Source organism: Oncorhynchus clarkii, unplaced genomic scaffold (genome assembly GCF_045791955.1).
Source record: "Oncorhynchus clarkii lewisi isolate Uvic-CL-2024 unplaced genomic scaffold, UVic_Ocla_1.0 unplaced_contig_1074_pilon_pilon, whole genome shotgun sequence".
NCBI classification, from domain to species: domain Eukaryota; kingdom Metazoa; phylum Chordata; class Actinopteri; order Salmoniformes; family Salmonidae; genus Oncorhynchus; species Oncorhynchus clarkii.
Genome location: NW_027257946.1, coordinates 698,059 through 718,512, shown reverse-complemented (window position 1 = coordinate 718,512; position 20,454 = coordinate 698,059). Strand labels below are relative to the sequence as shown.

The 20,454-nt window shown below is 45.9% G+C and overlaps 1 protein-coding gene across 1 annotated transcript; it reads right to left on the bottom strand.

The window, feature by feature from the left end:
* Positions 1 to 7,026: 7,026 nt before the first annotated feature.
* On the bottom strand, positions 7,027 to 18,983 carry LOC139394160 (little elongation complex subunit 1-like). Its single transcript, XM_071142198.1, has 7 exons — positions 17,391 to 18,983; positions 14,863 to 15,031; positions 14,100 to 14,260; positions 13,711 to 13,901; positions 11,287 to 11,387; positions 11,076 to 11,174; positions 7,027 to 7,969 (listed from the first exon to the last, which is right to left on the bottom strand). Exons 1-7 carry the CDS (start codon positions 18,981 to 18,983, stop codon positions 7,788 to 7,790), a joined length of 2,496 nt encoding a protein of 831 aa, XP_070998299.1. The 3' UTR covers positions 7,027 to 7,787.
* Positions 18,984 to 20,454: the final 1,471 nt, after the last annotated feature.

Sequence of the window (20,454 nt, the reverse complement as noted above, 5' to 3'; positions counted from 1 at the left end):
AATGGCCACTGTGGCAGCAAGGCATTCATTTTGTTACAGGGCACAATGGCCACTGTGGCAGCAAGGCATTCATTTTGTTACAGGGCACAATGGCCACTGTGGCAGCAAGGCATTAATTTTGTTACAGGGCACAATGGCCACTGTGGCAGCAAGGCATTCATTTTGTTACAGGGCACAATGGCCACTGTGGCAGCAAGGCATTCATTTTGTTACAGGGCACAATGGCCACTGTGGCAGCAAGGCATTCATTTTGTTACAGGGCACAATGGCCACTGTGGCAGCAAGGCATTCATTTTGTTACAGGGCACAATGGCCACTGTGGCAGCAAGGCATTCATTTTGTTACAGGGCACAATGGCCACTGTGGCAGCAAGGCATTCATTTTGTTACAGGGCACAATGGCCACTGTGGCAGCAAGACATTCATTTTGTTAAAGGGCATCATGGCCACTGTGGCAGCAAGGCATTCATTATGTTACAGGGCACAATGGCCACTGTGGCAGCAAGGCATTCATTTTGTTAAAGGACACAATGGCCACTGTGGCAGCAAGGCATTCATTATGTTACAGGGCACAATGGCCACACAAGAGGGCATCAACGACCATGGACGCCAGGAAATTAGAGCCCTGGTATCAACAGCCTATAATGTTGTGATATTACAGTAAACAGGATAATAACTAGGGTATCAACAGTCTATAATGTTGACTACAGTAAACAGGATAATAACTTGGGTATCAACAGCTTATAATGTTGTGATATTACAGTAAACAGGATAATAACTTGGGTATCAACAGTCTATAATGTTGTGATATTACAGTAACAGGATAATAACTAGGGTATCAACAGCCTATAATGTTGTGATATTACAGTAAACAGGATAATAACTAGGGTATCAACAGCCTATAATGTTATGATATGACAGTAAACAGGATAATAACTAGGGTATCAACAGCCTATAATGTTGTGATATTACAGTAAACAGGATAATAAGAGTATCAACATCCTATAATGTTATGATATTACAGTAAACAGGATAATAACTCGGGTATCAACAGCCTATAATGTTGACTACAGTAACAGGATAATAACTAGGGTATCAACAGCCTATAATGTTGTGATATTACAGTAACAGGATAATAACTAGGGTATCAGCCTATAATGTTGTGATATTACAGTAAACAGGATAATAACTAGGGTATCAACAGCCTATAATGTTGACTACAGTAAACAGGATAATAACTAGGGTATCAACAGCCTATAATGTTGACTACAGTAAATAGGATAATAACTAGGATATAATTATTAGCCAGTTCCGCTACCAAGGACTGTGGGCTCTCCTTCGCCGTGGCCGACGTGAGTAAAACATTTAAACGTGTTAACCCTCGCAATGCTGCCGGTCCAGGCATCCCCAGCCGCGTCCTCTGAGCATGCGCAGACCAGCTGGCTGGTATGTTTACAGGCACATTCAATCTCTCCCTATCCCATGTATGTTGTCCCCACATGCTACAAGTTGGCCACCATTGTTCCTGTACCCAAGGCGGCAAAGGCACCTGAACTTGATGACTATCGCCCTGTAGCACTCACCTCTGTCATCATGAAGTGCTTTGAGAGACTAGTCAAGGATCATATCACCTCCACCTTACCTGTCACCGTAGACCCTTTTCAGTTTGCTTACCGCCCCAATAGATTCACAGACGATGCAATTGCCATCACTCTGCACACTGCCCTAACCCATCTGGACAAGATGTAAGAATGCTGTTCATTGACTACAGCTCAGCACTTAACACCATAGTACCCTCGAAACAACATCTCCACTTCGTTTATCCTCAACACTGGGGCCGCACAAGGGTGCGTGCTCAGCCCCCTCCTGTACTCCCTGTTCACCCATGACTGCGTGGCCAAGCACGCCTCTAACTCAATCATCAAGTTTGCAGACGACACAACAGTAGTAGGCTTGATTACCAACAATGACGAGACAGCCTACAGGAAGGAGGTGAGGGCCCTCGGAGTGTGGTGCCTGAAAAACAACCTCTCACTCAACGTCAACAAAACAAAGGAGATGATCGTGGACTTCAGGAAACAGCAGAGGGAGCACCCCCCATCTACAGGTGGAAAGCTTCAAGTTCCTTTACGTACACATCACTGACTAACTGAATTGGTCCATCCACACAGACAGTGTGGTGAAGAAGGTGCAACAGAGCCTCTTCAACCTCAGGAGGCTAAAGAAATGTGTCTTGTCACCTAAATCCCTCACAAATTTTAACAGATTTTAACAGCAATTGAAAGCATCCTGTTGGGCTGAATCACCACCTGGTACGGCAACTGCACCGCCCTTAACCGCAAGGCTCTCCAGAGGGTGGTGCGGTCTGCCCAACGCATTACCGGGTTCAAACTACCCGCCCTCCAGGACATCGACAGCACCTGATGTCACAGGAAGGCCAAAACTATCACCAAGGACAACAACCACCCGAGCCACTGTCTGTTCACCCCGCTATCATCCAGAAGGTGAGGTCAGTACAGGTGCATCAAAGCAGGGACCGAGAGACTGAAAAACAGCTTCTATGTCAAGGCCATCAGACTGTTAAACAGCCATCACTAGCACATTAGAGGCTGCTGCCTATAGGCATAGACTAGGAATCACTGGCCAATTTAAGGAATCGGATAATTCATCTCATATGTGTATACTGTATTCCATACAATTCTACCGTATCTTAGTCACTTAATAATGCTTACATATCTTGCATTACTCATCTCATATGTATATACTGTTATTCTATACTATTCTACTGTATCTTAGTTAATTCCGTTCTGACATCGCTCGTCCATATGTATAAGGTCTTAATTCATTCCTTACCTAGATTTGTGTGTATTGGGTATATGTTGTGTAATTTGTTAGATATTACTTGTTAGATATTACTGCACTGTCGGAGCTAGAAGCACATGCATTTTGCTACACCTGCAACAACTGCTAAACACTCTCAAAGCTGATCCGTATCCACCATGTTTTAGATCTATCAAAGCTGATCCACCATGTCTTAGATCTATCAAAGCTGATCCGTATCCACCATGTCTGATATCTATCAAAGCTGATCCGTATCCACCATGTTTTAGATCTATCAAAGCTGATCCACCATGTCCTAATCTATCAAAGCTGATCCGTATCCACCATGTCTTAGATCTATCAAAGCTGATCCGTATCCACCATGTCTTAGATCTATCAAAGCTGATCCGTATCCACCATGTCTGATATCTATCAAAGCTGATCCGTATCCACCATGTCTGATATCTATCAAAGCTGATCCACCATGTCTTAGATCTATCAAAGCTGATCCATATCCACCATGTCTGAGATCTATCAAAGCTGATCCGTATCCACCATGTCTTAGATCTATCAAAGCTGATCCACCATGTCTTAGATCTATCAAAGCTGATCCGTATCCACCATGTCTTAGATCTATCAAAGCTGATCCGTATCCACCATGTCTGATATCTATCAAAGCTGATCCGTATCCACCATGTCTGATATCTATCAAAGCTGATCCGTATCCACCATGTCTTAGATCTATCAAAGCTGATCCGTATCCACCATGTCCTAATCTATCAAAGCTGATCCGTATCCACCATGTCTGATATCTATCAAAGCTGATCCGTATCCACCATGTCTTAGATCTATCAAAGCTGATCCGTATCCACCATGTCCTAATCTATCAAAGCTGATCCGTATCCACCATGTCTGAGATCTATCAAAGCTGATCCGTATCCATGTCTTATATCTATCAAAGCTGATCCACCATGTCTTAGATCTATCAAAGCTGATCCACCATGTCTTAGATCTATCAAAGCTGATCCGTATCCACCATGTCTGATATCTATCAAAGCTGATCCATATCCACCATGTCCTAATCTATCAAAGCTGATCCGTATCCATGTCTTAGATCTATCAAAGCTGATCCACCATGTCTTAGATCTATCAAAGCTGATCCGTATCCACCATGTCTGAGATCTATCAAAGCTGATCCACCATGTCTTAGATCTATCAAAGCTGATCCATATCCACCATGTCTGATATCTATCAAAGCTGATCCACCATGTCCTAATCTATCAAAGCTGATCCGTATCCATGTCATAGATCTATCAAAGCTGATCCGTATCCACCATGTCTGATATCTATCAAAGCTGATCCGTATCCACCATGTCTGATATCTATCAAAGCTGATCCACCATGTCCTAATCTATCAAAGCTGATCCGTATCCACCATGTCTGATATCTATCAAAGCTGATCCGTATCCACCATGTCTGATATCTATCAAAGCTGATCCACCATGTCCTAATCTATCAAAGCTGATCCGTATCCACCATGTCTGATATCTATCAAAGCTGATCCGTATCCACCATGTCTGATATCTATCAAAGCTGATCCGTATTCATGTCTGATATCTATCAAAGCTGATCCATATCCACCATGTCCTAATCTATCAAAGCTGATCCACCATGTCTTAGATCTATCAAAGCTGATCCGTATCCACCATGTCTTAGATCTATCAAAGGGAAATGAAGCACCGTATGAAAACAGCACAAGACAAGCCTGTAGTGTACGGCTCACGTCAGAGGAACCCACGGCCCTATTGATGGAATCTGATCACCATGACGATATCTCTCCAAAAGCTCTCAAACCTGATGAGTCTTCAGGGCTGTTTAAAATCCTTACCTTTTGACTATTACAGGCTGCTGTGTTGTCCAATCATTGTCCTGTCGGTCTCAATACAGAGCTCTATAGGAGAGTGGGACTGGACACTTCCTGCAGTAGGAGCATATGTCCCAAATGGCACCCTATTCCCTACATAGTGCCATGTGCGCCCTGGTCAAATGTAGTGCACTACATAGGGAATAGGTTGTCATTTGGGAGGCATCTTGTGAGGAACACTACTCTGTTATTGTACCCTTGGATGATGTCATCGTCGAGGGTGACGGAGATGTTATCAGGCCGTCTCATGTTTTCTCTGCTGTTTCACAAGGCCTTCTGAGAAGCAGGAGACAGCTTTTTGAACGACAACCCTAAACCCAAAAGCTGAAGCAAATGAAACGTTGAAAGACGTGTTTTTCACCTACAGGTAACATTCTGAGTATGTTGTCTAGCAGCACCATATCACCAGGTAACATTCTGAGTATGTTGTCTAGCAGCACCATATCACCAGGTAACATTCTGAGTATGTTGTCTATCACTAGCAGCACCATATCACCAGGTAACATTCTGAGTATGTTGTCTAGCAGCACCATATCACCAGGTAACATTCTGAGTATGTTGTCTAGCAGCACCATATCACCAGGTAACATTCTGAGTATGTTGTCTATCACTAGCAGCACCATATCACCAGGTAACATTCTGAGTATGTTGTCTATCACTAGCAGCACCATATCACCAGGTAACATTCTGAGTATGTTGTCTAGCAGCACCATATCACCAGGTAACATTCTGAGTATGTTGTCTATCACTAGCAGCACCATATCACCAGGTAACATTCTGAGTATGTTGTCTATCACTAGCAGCACCATATCACCAGGTAACATTCTGAGTATGTTGTCTAGCAGCACCATATCACCAGGTAAGATTCTGAGTATGTTGTCTAGCAGCACCATATCACCAGGTAACATTCTGAGTATGTTGTCTATCACTAGCAGCACCATATCACCAGGTAACATTCTGAGTATGTTGTCTAGCAGCACCATATCACCAGGTAACATTCTGAGTATGTTGTCTATCACTAGCAGCACCATATCACCAGGAAACATTCTGAGTATGTTGTATCAGCACCATATCACCAGGTAACATTCTGAGTATGTTGTCTATCACTAGCAGCACCATATCACCAGGTAACATTCTGAGTATATTGTCTATCACTAGCAGCACCATATCACCAGGTAACATTCTGAGTATGTTGTATCAGCACCATATCACCAGGTAACATTCTGAGTATGTTGTCTAGCAGCACCATATCACCAGGTAACATTCTGAGTATGTTGTCTATCAGCACCATATCACCAGGTAACACTGAGTATGTTGTCTAACAGCACCATATCACCAGGTAACATTCTGAGTATGTTGTCTAGCAGCACCATATCACCAGGTAACACTGAGTATGTTGTCTATCAGCACCATATCACCAGGTAACACTGAGTATGTTGTCTAGCAGCACCATATCACCAGGTAACACTGAGTATGTTGTCTAACAGCACCATACCACCAGGTAACACTGAGTATGTTGTCTAACAGCACCATATCACCAGGTAACACTGAGTATGTTGTCTATCAGCACCATATCACCAGGTAACACTGAGTATGCTGTCTAGCAGCACCATATCACCAGGTAACACTGAGTATGTGTAAATGTACTTGGTAAATAAAGGTGATTCTGAAAAGAACACGTTTGCTTTCTGAATGTTCTAGAATAGTTCCAGTTTCACTTGGTTTCTCCATGTGCCATCATGGGCAGGCTTTCTATCACCACAATGGGAAGGAGGAAGAACAGGCTTTTCCCCACTATCCCCATTTAGTTTGACTGGTCAGTAATAATGACCCTTTAAAAGGTCAAGACACAGCAGTGGCATGGATAATGGATAGATGGATGAATGATGGATAATGGATAGATGGATGAATGATGGATAATGGATAGATGGATGAATGCTGGGTAGATGAATGGACAATGGATGGATGGATGGATACTGGACAATGGATGGATGAATGATGGACAATGGATGGATGGATGAATGATGGATGCATGCTGGATGGATGAATGACGGACAATGGATGGATGAATGATGGATGATGGATGACTGGTCAGTAATAATGACCCTTTAAAGGTCAAGACAGAGCAGTGGCATGGATAGTTGATGGATGGATAATGAATGCTGGATGGATGATGGTCAATATGGAGAAGTGGAGCAGTCTTCCATGAGACAATCGTTGAATCATATTATTAAACAATGTTTACCTCTGAGATTTTAATTTGTCAAATTAAATAGAAATAGGCTCTGTAACAGTGAACATTTACAAAACATTTACAGAAGTAAGAAGATATTGTATACAACATCATATTTACAAAGTCATGCTTAACATATAAAGAACCGCAACAGAAAACATCAAGGGGAACGTGATGCGTTAACCAACAGATAAATAATATGGACATTAAAACCAGTCCCAGAAGTTCAGTCCACAGCAGGGTTCAAGGTGTCAGATCTGAAAAGGTATGGATAGATAACAGTGAAATGGATGCTGCTTCACCTTGTCCTCTGATAGGATTTCCTAGGTCCAAGAATGTTGCCTTTCAGATCTGTACAAGTGGCAATGGACCTAGGGGTTAGGAGCTAGGGGTTAGGAGGGGTTAGGAGCTAGGGATTAGGAGCTAAGGGTTAGGGGTGTGGAAGGGTTAAGGACTAGGGGTTAGGAGCTAGTGGTTAGGGGTTAGGAGCTAAGGGTTAGGGGTGTGGAAGGGTTAAGGACTAGGGATTAGGAGCTAGTGGTTAGGGGGTTAGGAGCTAAGTGTTAGGGGTGTGGAAGGGTTAAGGACTAGGGAATAGGAGCTAGGTTTAAGGGACTAGGGGTCAGGGGCTAGGGGTTAGGAGCTAGGGGTTAGGAGCTAGGGGTTAGGAGCTAGGGGTTAGGAGCTAGGGGTTAGGAGCTAGGGGTTAGGAGCTAGGGGTTAGGAGCTAGGGGTTAAAGACTAGGGGTTAAAGACTAGGGGTTAAAGACTAGGGGTTAGGAGCTAGGGATTAGGAGCTAGGTTTTAGGGACTAGGGTTTGATGTGTCGGCAGAGCGAGGCGATCTGTGTGATGCAGCTGGTGACAGCGGGGGGGACGGGCTGGGTGGTCTCTCCTCGCCATGACGCCAGCGCAGCTAGAGCCTCCTTGGGGTTGCTAGGCGACAGGTCGTAGACAGTGTAGACAGCTGCCAGCTGGACCTCCCAGGGAACACCTGGAAAAGACATCACAGAGACTCATTGGTTGGCCATCTGTCCAATACAGACACACAGATCTGTCCAAGTCTCATCTGTAAAAACGAAACAAAAAGTAATTCTGCTCAGATGAGACTGGACAGATGTCTGCCCGGTCCCGTCTGCCCGGTCCCGTCTGCCCGGTCCCGTCTGCCCGGTCCCGTCTGCCCGGTCTGAGCAGAAATACTTTTTGTTTTTAGCAGAAGAGTTAGGGTTACAGGTACATACATCCCACCCAGAAACTGAGGTTATCAGCGCCTTCAGAAGGTAATCAGAACCCTGGACTTTTTACACATTATGTTTACAGCCTTAACCTAAAATGGATTCAACTAAATACAAATATCAGCAATCTACACGCAATACCCCATAATGACAAAGGGTTAGGGTTAGACAAATTAAATACCTTACTAAAAGTTTGGACACCTACTCATTCCAGAGTCTCTTTATTTTAAAAATGTTCTATATTGTAGAATAATAGTAAAGACATTAAAACTATGAAATAAAACACATGGAATAATGTAGTAACCAAAAGAAAGTGATAAATAAAATGTATTTTATATTTGAGTATCTTCAAAGTAGCCACCCTTTGCCTTGACAGCTTTGCACAATCTTGGCAATCTCTCAACCAGCTTCACCTGGAATTATTTTTCAACAGTCTTGAATGAGTTCCATGATTTGGAAAGGCCCACACCTGTCTATATGAGGTCCAAAACAGGAACCAAAACATTTCAGAAGGTCCCCAAGAACACATTGGCCTCCATAATTCTTAAAATGGAAGAAGTTTTGAACCACCAAGACTCTTCCTAGAGCTGGCCCCCAGGCCAAACTGAGCAATCAGGGGAGAAGGGCCTTGGTCGGAGAGGTGACCAAGAACCCGATGGTCACTGATAGAGCTCCAGACTTACTCTGTGGAGATGGTTGTCCTTCTGGAAGGTTCTACTATCTCTGCAGCATTCCACCAATCAGGCCTTTATGGTAGAGTGGCCAGACGAAAGACACTCCTCAATAAAAGGCATATTACAGACCGCTTGGAGTTTCGCCAAAAGGCACCTAAAGGACTCTGAGACCATGAGAAACAAGTTTCTCTGGTCTGATGAAACCAATATGAATCACTTTGGCCTGAATGCCAAGCGTCACGTCTGGAGGAAACCTGGCACCATTCCTACGGTGAAGCACGGTGGTGGCAGCATCATGCTGTGGGGATGTTTTCAGTCACAGGGACTGGGAGACTAGTCAGAATCGAGGTTCACCATCCAACAGGACAACGACCCTTAGCACACAGCCAAGACAATGCAGAAGTGGCTTCAGGACAAGTCTCTGAATGTCCTTGAGTGGCCAAGCAAGAGCCTGAACATCTCTGGAGAGACCTGAAAATAGCTGTTCATCCAACCTGACAGAGCTTGAGAGGATCTGCAGAGAAGAATGGGAGAAACTCCCCAAATACAGGTGTGCCAAGCTTGTAGCGTCATACCCAAGAAGACACAAGGCTGTAATCGCTGCCAAAGGTGCTTCAACAAAGTACTAAGTAAAGGGTCTGAATACTGATGTAAATGTTATATTTCAGTTTTTATTTTTATAAATTAACCAGGTCTCTTAACTTTTTTTTTGCTTTGTCATTGTGGGGTATCGTGATGTCATTGTGGGGTATCGTGACGTCATTGTGGGGTATCGTGATGTCATTGTGGGGTATCGTGATGTCATTGTGGGGTATCGTGATGTCATAGCCACAAAAAGGCAGGAACCTTCCTGCTAGCCATGATTGGCTGAGATAATGAATGGGCTGGACATGCCAGGAGAGGAGTTTGGATTGGTCTACCATGCCGGATGCTTCTATCTATAACGTGAGCTGTTCAGTATGTGTTGACAGTCGTTTCTACCGCACCGTTTTTGAAAGATATAACGTTAGCCATTGAGAACTACAAATGTTTTTCTACTTTTCTCAGCAATATTGATGCCCTGAATGTAGCAGGCGCTATCGACAGATCAGCTGGAACAAGTGATGGGCTACTTTCTCCACAGGCCACAGTCAGTGTGAACCAGAGTGACTTGGCACAACGCTGCCAAACAAGATGTAGCTACAACCAAACCTGAGTTAAATGGTTCCAGTCAGTGTGAACCAGAGTGACTTGACACAACGCTGCCAAACAAGATGTAGCTACAACCAAAACGGAGTTAAATGGTTCCAGTCAGTGTGAACCAGAGTGACTTGACACAACGCTGCCAAACAAGATGTAGCTACAACCAAACCGGAGTTAAATGGTTCCAGTCAGTGTGAACCAGAGTGACTTGACACAACGCTGCCAAACAAGATGTAGCTACAACCAAACCGGAGTTAAATGGTTCCAGTCAGTGTGAACCGGAGTGACTTGACACAACGCTGCCAAACAAGATGTAGCTACAACCAAACCGGAGTTAAATGGTTCCAGTCAGTGTGAACCAGAGTGACTTGACACAACGCTGCCAAACAAGATGTAGCTACAACTAAACCGGAGTTAAACATGGTTCCAGTCTACCGTGAAGCGTTCCTCCATGTAAGAGTCTAGCTACAATTTCAGATATAAGTTCTTAATTTTGTCAGAAATGTGTTTTTATTGCAAGCTAAAGTGTACTGTTAGTTAGCTAGCAAACGTTAGCTTGCTGGCTCGCTAGCTAATGTTACGTGTATAATCTGTGTAGTAATATGATTTGAATCAGAAATCCATTTGCGTTGCTAGTTATAGCCTAATGTTAGCTAGCTAACGTTTACCCTAGTCTGTTAGCTTTAGCTACCTGCAGATTCATACTACAGCTATGACCATGTTTGTATTGGTAGTAGCACGAGCTGGGATTGTGCCCAGTCATAGTTTAGCTAGCTAGCCACATTCAGCCGTGGCAGTATGTTCATCCTGAAGCATTGAACTACACACATTCAGCCGTGGCAGTATTTCATCCTGAAGCCTTGAACTACACACATTCAGCCGTGGCAGTATTTCACCCTGACGATAGACATTCTGCCGGGTTAAAGCGACTGTGATGTCAGTCCGTCTGAGTAGAATGACTGATGAAATATAGATGGACCATTCCAGAAGCTTTACAGTAGACGGTTACCTTCTGACTGTCCGTGTCTGGCGAATGTGTTGATGACCCTGGCGATGTTCTTCACAGACGAGCCGCATCTCTCCTTTATCCCGAGCTGCCCGAGGCGCCCTAACGAGGTGGTTCTCATGGTTACACTTCATTGGTCAGTACAAATTATATATATAAAAAATAAAAAAAGTGTTTCCTGAAAAAAATTCTACACAAACAAAACACCACCCACCTATGAGTCTGAGGACCGCAGCCACAGTGACATCCTGGATGGGTGTTTGTCTTGACCTGGGCTGGGTCACCCAGGAGTTCATCATCGGCCACAGCTCTGTACTTTAAACAGAACAACAACAACACACCTAAGGCCACGATTCACTGACTGATACACACTCCTACATACTGTATCTACTGTCTTCAGTCTGTCATGTTGTCTCTATCTGACTGATACACACACTCCTACATACTGTATCTACTGTCTTCAGTCTGTCATGTTGTCTCTATCTGACTGATAAACACACTCCTACATACTGTATCTACTGTCTTCAGTCTGTCATGTCTCTATCTCCACTGACTGATATGGTGATACATACAGGTTGTGGCCGAAAGTTTTGAGAATGAAAATTAATATTTGTCAAAGTCTGCTGCCTCAGTTTGTATGATAGAAATGTGCATATACTCCATAATGTAATGAAGAGTGATCAGATGAATTGCAATTCATTGCAAAGTCCCTCTTTGCCATGCAAATGAACTGAATCCCCCCCAAAAACATTTCCACTGCATTTCAGCCCTGCTACAAAAGGACCAGCTGGCATCATGTCAGTGATTATCTCGTTAACACAGGCGTGGGTGTTGACGAGGACAGGGATGGAGATCACTCTGTCATGATGATTGAGTTCGAATAACAGACTGGAAGCTTCAAAAGGAGGGTGGTGCTTAGAATCATTGTTCTTCCTCTGTCAACCATGGTTACCTGCAAGGAAACACATGCCGTCATCATTGCTTTGCACAAAAAGGGCTTCACAGGCAAGAATATTGCTGCCAGTAAAATTGCACCTAAATCAACCATTTGATCAACCATCAACCAAGTTCATCAAGAACTTCAAGGAGAGCGGTTCAATTGTTGTGAAGAAGGCGTCATGGCGCCCAAGAAAGTCCAGCAAGCGCCAGGACCGTCTCCTAAAGTTGATTCAGCTGTGGGATCGGGGCACCACCAGTACAGAGCTTGCTCAGGAATGGCAGCAGGCAGGTGTGAGTGCATCTGCACGGACAGTGAGGCGAAGACTTTCTGAGGATGGCCTGGTGTCAAGAAGGGCAGCAAAGAAGCCACTTCTCTCCAGGAAAAACATCAGGGACAGACTGATATTCTGCAAAAGGTACAGGGATTGGACTGCTGAGGACTGGGGTAAAGTCGTTTTCTCTGATGAATCCCCTTTCCGATTGTTTGGGGCATCCGGGAAAAGCTTGTCCGGAGAAGACAAGGTGAGCGCTACCAACAGTCCTGTGTCATGCCAACAGTAAAGCATCCTGAGACCATTCATGTGTGGGGTTGCTTCTCAGCCAAGGGAGTGGGCTCACTCACAATTTTACCTAAGAACACAGCCATGAATAAAGAATGGTACCAACACATCCTTCGAGAGCAACTTCTCCCAACCATCCAGGAACAGTTTGGTGACGAACAATGCCTTTTCCAGCATGATGGAGCATCTTGCCATAAGGCAAAAGTGGCTCGGGGAACAAAACATTTATATTTTGGGTCCATGGCCAGGAAACTCCCCAGACCTTAATCCCATTGAGAACTTGTGGTCAATCCTCAAGAGACGGGTGGACAAACAAAAACCTGCAAATTCTGACAAACTCCAAGCATTGATTATGCAAGAATGGGCTGCCATCAGTCAGGATGTGGCCCAGAAGTTAATTGACAGCATGCCAGGGTGGATTGCAGAGGTCTTGAAAAAGAAGGGTCAACACTGCAAATATTGACTCTTTGCATCAACTTCATGTAATTGTCAATAAAAGCCTTTGACACTTGTTACTATGAAATACTGAAGTGTAATTGCATCTGACAAAAACATCTAAAGACACTGAAGCAGCAAACTTTTTGGAAATTAATATTTGTGTCATTCTCAACACTTTTGGCCTTGACTGTATAGTGTAGAGAATCATTGTACCATCTAAATCGCTGTATCTTTTCTACAACCATATTTACTGTTTACAGCCAGTGTACAAAACCAAAACCAAAAGATGAAAAAAATTCAACTTTAGACCGGAAGCATAGAAATAGTGACATAGAACAGATCTACCTCTTCTTAGACTGGCTTTCAATGACAAATGACAGATCTATAACTCGCATTTCTGTGTGAATTTTGTGAGGTCACCTAAAAAGTGACATCTGCAGTCAAATGGGGCTAACTGGCTGAGTTCGTTACATACATTATCTAACCATCTTCAACGCTTCACAAAATCATTTTTAGGTCGTTTTCCACCCCCCCCCCCACATGCTGTCTAGCTAGATTATTATTTATCTGGATGGTCATAATGACATTAAAAGAGTTTGCTAAATGTATGCATCTGGTTCTGTCTTCACTGTTTTGTTAGCTGGTGAATTTCAGTCCAGCTGTGGCAGTCAACAACAACCAATAGCAGGCCTGCTTTCTACCTCAGTAGGTTGTCATGGGTCCACTTCCAGTGTGTATGAGAGCAGAGCAGCTCCAGGGTGAAGACGTGTTGCCAGGCAACGGGGTTCAGGTCCTGTCCCTGTCGCGGGTGTTTCTGGAAGGTCATCTCAGCTGCAGCTCTGACGGACGTCAACGTGCGGGACACCAACTGATCCACGTCACTAGGAGGACTCTGGGGACACAGACATGGCATGAAGTCCAAACAGATGTTACGCCAAGCTTCACAATACACAAACAGGAAATGGCCTTCTCAGTGACGGAATACCGACAACTCTTCCCTCTGTTAATTGATCAGAAGGCGGAGACCAATAGACAACAGTAGATCCATAAAACCTCATGACCACAGACCAAGATTACAGAGATGCCATACCTTCTCCCAACCCAGGTAAGCAGTTAGGCAGTGGAGCACCTCTCCTTGAGCTTTGACCTTGGTGACCGTGTGGATGGCCTGGCACACTACAGTCCTGCAGGAGAACACATTGGGCCATGTGGTCACCATGAACAGAACCAGCTTGGTTGACTCAGGGAAATCTGGGGGGGAACAAGAACAGAAACAATGTCAACTCAAGCTGTGAAGTCAAGTGACGTCAGTCAAATCAAGCTATTCAATGAAGCCATGTTACCTTCTCTAAGGACACTGTAGGCCAGGATGTGTTACCTTCTCTAAGGACGCCGTACCTTCTCTAAGGACACTGTAGGCCAGGATGTGTTACCTTCTCTAAGGACGCTGTAGGCCAGGATGTGTTACCTTCTCTAAGGACGCTGTAGGCCAGGATGTGTTACCTTCTCTAAGGACGCTGTAGGCCAGGATGTGTTACCTTCTCTAAGGACGCCGTAGGCCAGGATGTGTTACCTTCTCTAAGGACGCTGTAGGCCAGGATGTGTTACCTTCTCTAAGGACGCTGTAGGCCAGGATGTGTTACCTTCTCTAAGGACGCCGTAGGCCAAGATGTGTTACCTTCTCTAAGGACGCCGTAGGCCAAGATGTGTTACCTTCTCTAAGGATGCTGTAGGCCAGGATGTGTTACCTTCTCTAAGGATGCCGTAGGCCAGGATGTGTTACCTTCTCTAAGGATGCTGTAGGCCAGGATGTGCTACCTTCTCTAAGGACGCTGTAGGCCAGGATGTGTTACCTTCTCTAAGGATGCTGTAGGCCAGGATATGTGCTCTGTCCCAGTCCCTCCTCCGTCGGCACAGAGCAGTGTAGACTCTAACCAGAGCCTGGAGGTGAGACCCAGGCAGCTCAGTCCTCTCAGTCTTCAGCTTAGTCAGCATCACCGACATCAGGTCATCTGCCAGAGGCTGACAAGTCACAGAACAGCCATGTACCAATGATTCACAGTACCAACGATTCACAGGACAGCCATGTACCAATGATTCACAGGACAGACATGTACCAATGATTCACAGGACAACCATGTACCAATGATTCACAGGACAACCATGTACCAATGAGTCACAGGACAACCATGTACCAACGAGTCACAGGACAACCATGTACCAACGATTCACAGGACAACCATGTACCAATGAGTCACAGGACAGCCATGTACCAACGATTCACAGGACAACCATGTAAAAGGTGTTACCGTCTACAAATTAAAGGGATACTTTAGGATCTCTGCTAGCAGATACCATTAACTTCTAGTCATTATGCTAACGCTAGTTAGCAACTACGTTCAAACTGCACGGAGACATAAAAATGGTATCCACGAGACCACCTGACTCTGGGGAAGTCGATAAAGGAGACCACTTGACTCTGGGGAAGTCGATAAAGGAGACCACCTGACTCTGGGGAAGTCGATAAAGGAGACCACCTGACTCTGGGGAAGTCGATAAAGGAGACCACCTGACTCTGGGGAAGTCGATAAAGGAGACCACCTGACTCTGGGGAAGTCGATAAAGGAGACCACCTGACTCTGGGGAAGTCGATAAAGGAGACCACCTGACTCTGGGGAAGTCGATAAAGGAGACCACCTGACTCTGGGGAAGTCGATAAAGGAGACCACCTGACTCTGGGGAAGTCGATAAAGGAGACCACCTGACTCTGGGGAAGTCGATAAAGGAGACCACCTGACTCTGGGGAAGTCGATAAAGGAGACCACCTGACTCTGGGGAAGTCGATAAAGGAGACCACCTGACTCTGGGGAAGTCGATAAAGGAGACCACCTGACTCTGGGGAAGTCGATAAAGGAGACCACCTGACTCTGGGGAAGTCGATAAAGGAGACCACCTGACTCTGGGGAAGTCGATAAAGGAGACCACCTGACTCTGGGGAAGTCGATAAAGGAGACCACCTGACTCTGGGGAAGTCGATAAAGGGTCTCATTGACAAAATCCAGAATAGAGGTCGACCGATTAATCGGAATGGCTGATTAATTAGGGCCGATTTCAAGTTTTCATTTTTACCGTTATTTAACTAGGCAAGTCAGTTAAGAACACATTCTTATTTTCAATGACGGCCTAGGAACGGTGGGTTAAGTGCCTCGTTCAGGGGCAGAACGACAGATTTTCACCCTGTCAGCTCGGGGGAACCAATCTTGCAACCTTACAGTTAACTAGTCCAACGCTCTAACCACCTGCCTCTCATTGCACTCCACGAGGAGCCTGCCTGTTACGCGAATGCAGTAAGCCAAGGTAAGTTGCTAGCTAGCATTAAACTTATCTTATAAAAAAACAATCAACCATAATCACTAGTTAACTACACATGGTTGATGATATTACTAGATATTATCTAGCGTGTCCTGCGTTGCATATAATCTGACTGAGCATACACCTAAGTATCTGACTGAGCAGTGGTAGGCAGAAGCAGGCGCGTAAACATTCATTCAAACAGCACTTTCGTGCGTTTTGCCAGCAGCTCTTCGTTGTGCGTCAAGCATTGCGCTGTTTATGACTTCAAGCCTATCAACTCCCGAGATGAGGCTGGTGTAACCAATGTGAAATGGCTAGCTAGTTAGCGCGTGCTAATAGCGTTTCAAACGTCACTCGCTCTGAGCCTTCTAGTAGTTGTTCCCCTTGCTCTGCATGGGTAACGCTGCTTCGATGGTGGCTGTTGTCGTTGTGTTACTGGTTCGAGCCCAGGGAGGAGCGAGGAGAGGGATGGAAGCTATACTGTTACACTGGCAATACTAAAGTGCCTATAAGAACATCCAATAGTCAAAGGTTAATGAAATACAAATGGTATAGAGGGAAATAGTCCTATAATAACTACAACCTAAAACTTCTTACCTGGGAATATTGAAGACTCACGTTAAAAAGGAACCACCAGCTTTCATATGTTCTCATGTTCTGAGCAAGGAACTGACACGGTAGCTTTCTTACATGGCACATATTGCACTTTTACTTTCTTCTCCAACACTTTGTTTTTGCATTATTTAAACCAAATTGAACATGTTTCATTATTTATTTGAGGCTAAATTGATTTTATTGATGTATTATATTAAGTTAAAATAAGTGTTCATTCAGTATTGTTGTAATTGTCATTATTACAAATAAATAAATAAAAATTGGTTGATTAATCGGTATCGGCTTTTTTTGGTCCTTCAATAATCGGTATCGGCGTTGAAAAATCATAATCGGTCGACCTCTACTCCAGAAGCATGCCTTTAAAAGATCCTACGGTAAATATGCTATGTAGGCAAAGCTGTTCGTGACTAACCTCATTGTTTGAGAACTCAGAGAGGACCTCCTTCTCCTCATCCCGTAACACAGGTTTCCTAGACAGATTCCCAACAAACAGGTGACTCTTGATGACAGGTAACAGGTCAAAACACTGGGCTGCTATCTTCTCTAAGGCCTGGGATATGGAGGCTTCGCCTGCTGCTTTCCCAACCAGTTTCTCTTTCTCTAAGGCCTGGGATATGGAGGCTTCGCCTGCTGGTTTCCCAAACAGTTTCTCCATCTCTGTAGGCTGTGAAGAACTCCCATGTTGAGGTGTTCTGAGTAGTGGGTCAGGACAGGCTGATGTCGTGGAGGATATCCCCTTCGCAGCAGGGCCGGCCGTCGCCCCAGCAGGGCCGGGGGAGCAGTTATCCAGCCTCAGTCTTTTGGCACTCTTTGGTAGAAGCATGTTGACTCCACTTCGCTTCCCTCTTTGCTCTGTTTTGGTGAAAGCCGTGGACGAGGAGTTGATGGTTTTGAAGCCAGATATCTGACTGACAGAGCTGGAAGGTGTGGTCCCCGTCTCAGCAGAAGACATAGAGAGGTTTCCTCGGAGGATACTGAGAGTCCAGGCACGGGCAGACAGTTCTGGATACATGCTGTCTAGAATCCTCATGGAGTTCTCCTGGGCGGGACTAGTGGAGGAAGAGGAGGGGCTGAAGGCAGGAAGTCTCCCTGGAACAGGAACAGCGTGTTTAGGAGTGGCTGAACCAAACTGTAGTGGTGAGGAAGGGGTGGTTCGAGACGGGGAGCTCAACATCTGACCATCAGGTGCTGTTTGGGATCCCACAGGGGAAACAGGCCCTTCCATTGGTGAGGGAAAGGACAGTTTACCAATCACCTGTCTTGGATTGCCAGGTTTTACCGGTCTCGGAGGAGTTAAAGTGAGAGGCATCAGAAGAGGAGGTAGTGGAGGACCCATTTCAAAGCGAACCTTCCCAATGGGAACTTTCCATGTACATTCTGGGGAGTGGCCCACAGGCAAGGCTGCTGTAGGTTTTGGGGAGTGGCCCACAGGCAAGGCTGTTGTAGGTTCTGGGGAGTGGCCCACAGGCAAGGCTGCTGTAGGTTCTGGGGAGTGGCCCACAGGCAAGGCTGCTGGCCTGATCCCATCACTCATGTCAGGGCTGAGTCTTTCAATAATAACTTTACATGAAAGGGTGGCCGTTTGCTGGCCGTCCCTGGGAGCCGCTCCGTCCCTGGGAGCCGCGCCGTCCCTGGGAGCCGCGCCGTCCCTGGGAGCCGCGCCGTCCCTGGGAGCCACGCCGTCTTTCACTGAGCTGGTTTGGACTGCGTTTGATCTAACAAGACTCTTCCTGACACGCCCACTTCTAGTACTGATCATCTCAGTCTGGTCTTTCCCACCTAGTTTCTCAGACCCTTCATCTGTCAGCTGGGACTCAGAGATGCAGTCGGTGGTTGTAGGACGCTTACGGTCAGCTTTCATATCCTGGTGTTGTAGAACATGGACTGGGCGATCACAATCTTTCAGCATCCCGTTGTTCAAAGGCTCGTCCCTCTGTAACTCTGTAGGAGACGGTGGATTCCTAACGTCAGACCCTGGGTCTTCAGCATCTTTCCTTCCATTCATCCTCTTCGGTTGTGTACCAGATCTCAGGAGCTTCACGTTCACCACAGGGGAAAGACATATGGGACTATGTAACCTCTTGCAAACTGTATGGTTTCTGCTACTCTGAGCATTGGGTTTTGTTGCCTGGATGTCTTCATGGAGTTCAGATGTCGTAGTACAGTTCTCTACGTTATTTACAGAGCTCATTAAACTGGCAGGAGAGATGTGGACACTTGTTTTTGTCAGCGGTGCCAGAGACTTCTGTTCAGATGATGATTCCTCTGCCCCAGAGGAATGCACCGTGATGACTGTTGATACTATACCTACATCCTTCAGTCCTTCTGTAGGGTGACTGTGGGAGGCCAGTCTTTCTGTAGGTTGACTTGGGGAGGCCAGTCCTTCTGTGGGGTGACTGGGGGAGACCAGTCCTTCTGTAGAGTGACTGGGGGAGACCAGTCCTTCTGTAGGGTGACTGGGGGAGGCCAGTCCTTCTGTAGGGTGACTGGGGGAGGCCAGTCCTTCTGTAGGGTGACTGGCGGAGGCCAGTCCTTCTGTAGGGTGACTGGCGGAGGCCAGTCCTTCTGTAGGGTGACTGGGGGAGGCCAGTCCTTCTGTAGTGTGACTGGGGGAGGCCAGTCCTTCTGTAGGGTGACTGGGGGAGGCCAGTCCTTCTGTAGGGTGACTGGGGGAGGCCAGTCCTTCTGTAGGGTGACTGGGGGAGGCCAGTCCTTCTGTAGGGTGACTGGGGGAGGCCAGTCCTTCTGTAGGGTGACTGGGGGAGGCCAGTCCTTCTGTAGGGTGACTGGGGGAGGCCAGTCCTTCTGTAGGGTGACTGGGGGAGGCCAGTCCTTCTGTAGGGTGACTGGGGGAGGCCAGTCCTTCTGTAGGGTGACTGGGGGAGGCCAGTCCTTCTGTAGGGTGACTGGGGGAGGCCAGTCCATCTGTAGGGTGACTGGGAGGGAACAGTACATCACCAACCTGTTTCCAAGAGAAACCCTCTTCATCGTCTTTATCTGATTCCTGGCCTGTAAACAACTTGTCTTGTTTATGGGGACATGCTTGAGGAGCTGCTTTCTGATCAGTTGTGTTACATTGAGTGTTAGGAGCCCATTCAGTCAGTTGTTCTGGACCAGTCACTGTCTCTGCAGAACACTCAACCAGAAGACTGGGTTCCAGCTGTTTAGTGGAGGGAGTTTGAGACACGCTGGCCTCTCCTGACTGATCTTTAATGCTTTCTACTTTCTCTGAGTCCCCATGGTTGATGCTCTGACCCGCCAAGACACAGCCATTATAACACGGGTTAGTCTCAACATCCATCTCTGTCATGTCTGGTGAGAAGTCCTGCACTTCTTCTCCTTGTGTCTGGGTGAGTGAGTTCTGAATGGCCCCATTATGGACAGAGAGGTTGTCTGGATGCTCTACTGAGTTTGGGAGACACTCTGTGGCTTTGGTAAAGGAAGGTAGATCATTAGAGGAGGTTTGAGTCTCTCCT

Bases quoted from the DNA above. Each gene is read 5' to 3' on its own strand.
- LOC139394160 (XM_071142198.1), bottom strand. From the start codon at position 18,983: ATGAATGGAAGGAAAGATGCTGAAGACCCAGGGTCTGACGTTAGGAAT. The intron at 11,175-11,286 runs GTGGGTGGTGTT...CCACCTCGTTAG, and splicing joins TGCGGTCCTCAGACTCATAG to GGCGCCTCGGGCAGCTCGGG. The intron at 7,970-11,075 runs GTAACCGTCTAC...TGTCTTTTCCAG, and splicing joins CAGACACGGACAGTCAGAAG to GTGTTCCCTGGGAGGTCCAG.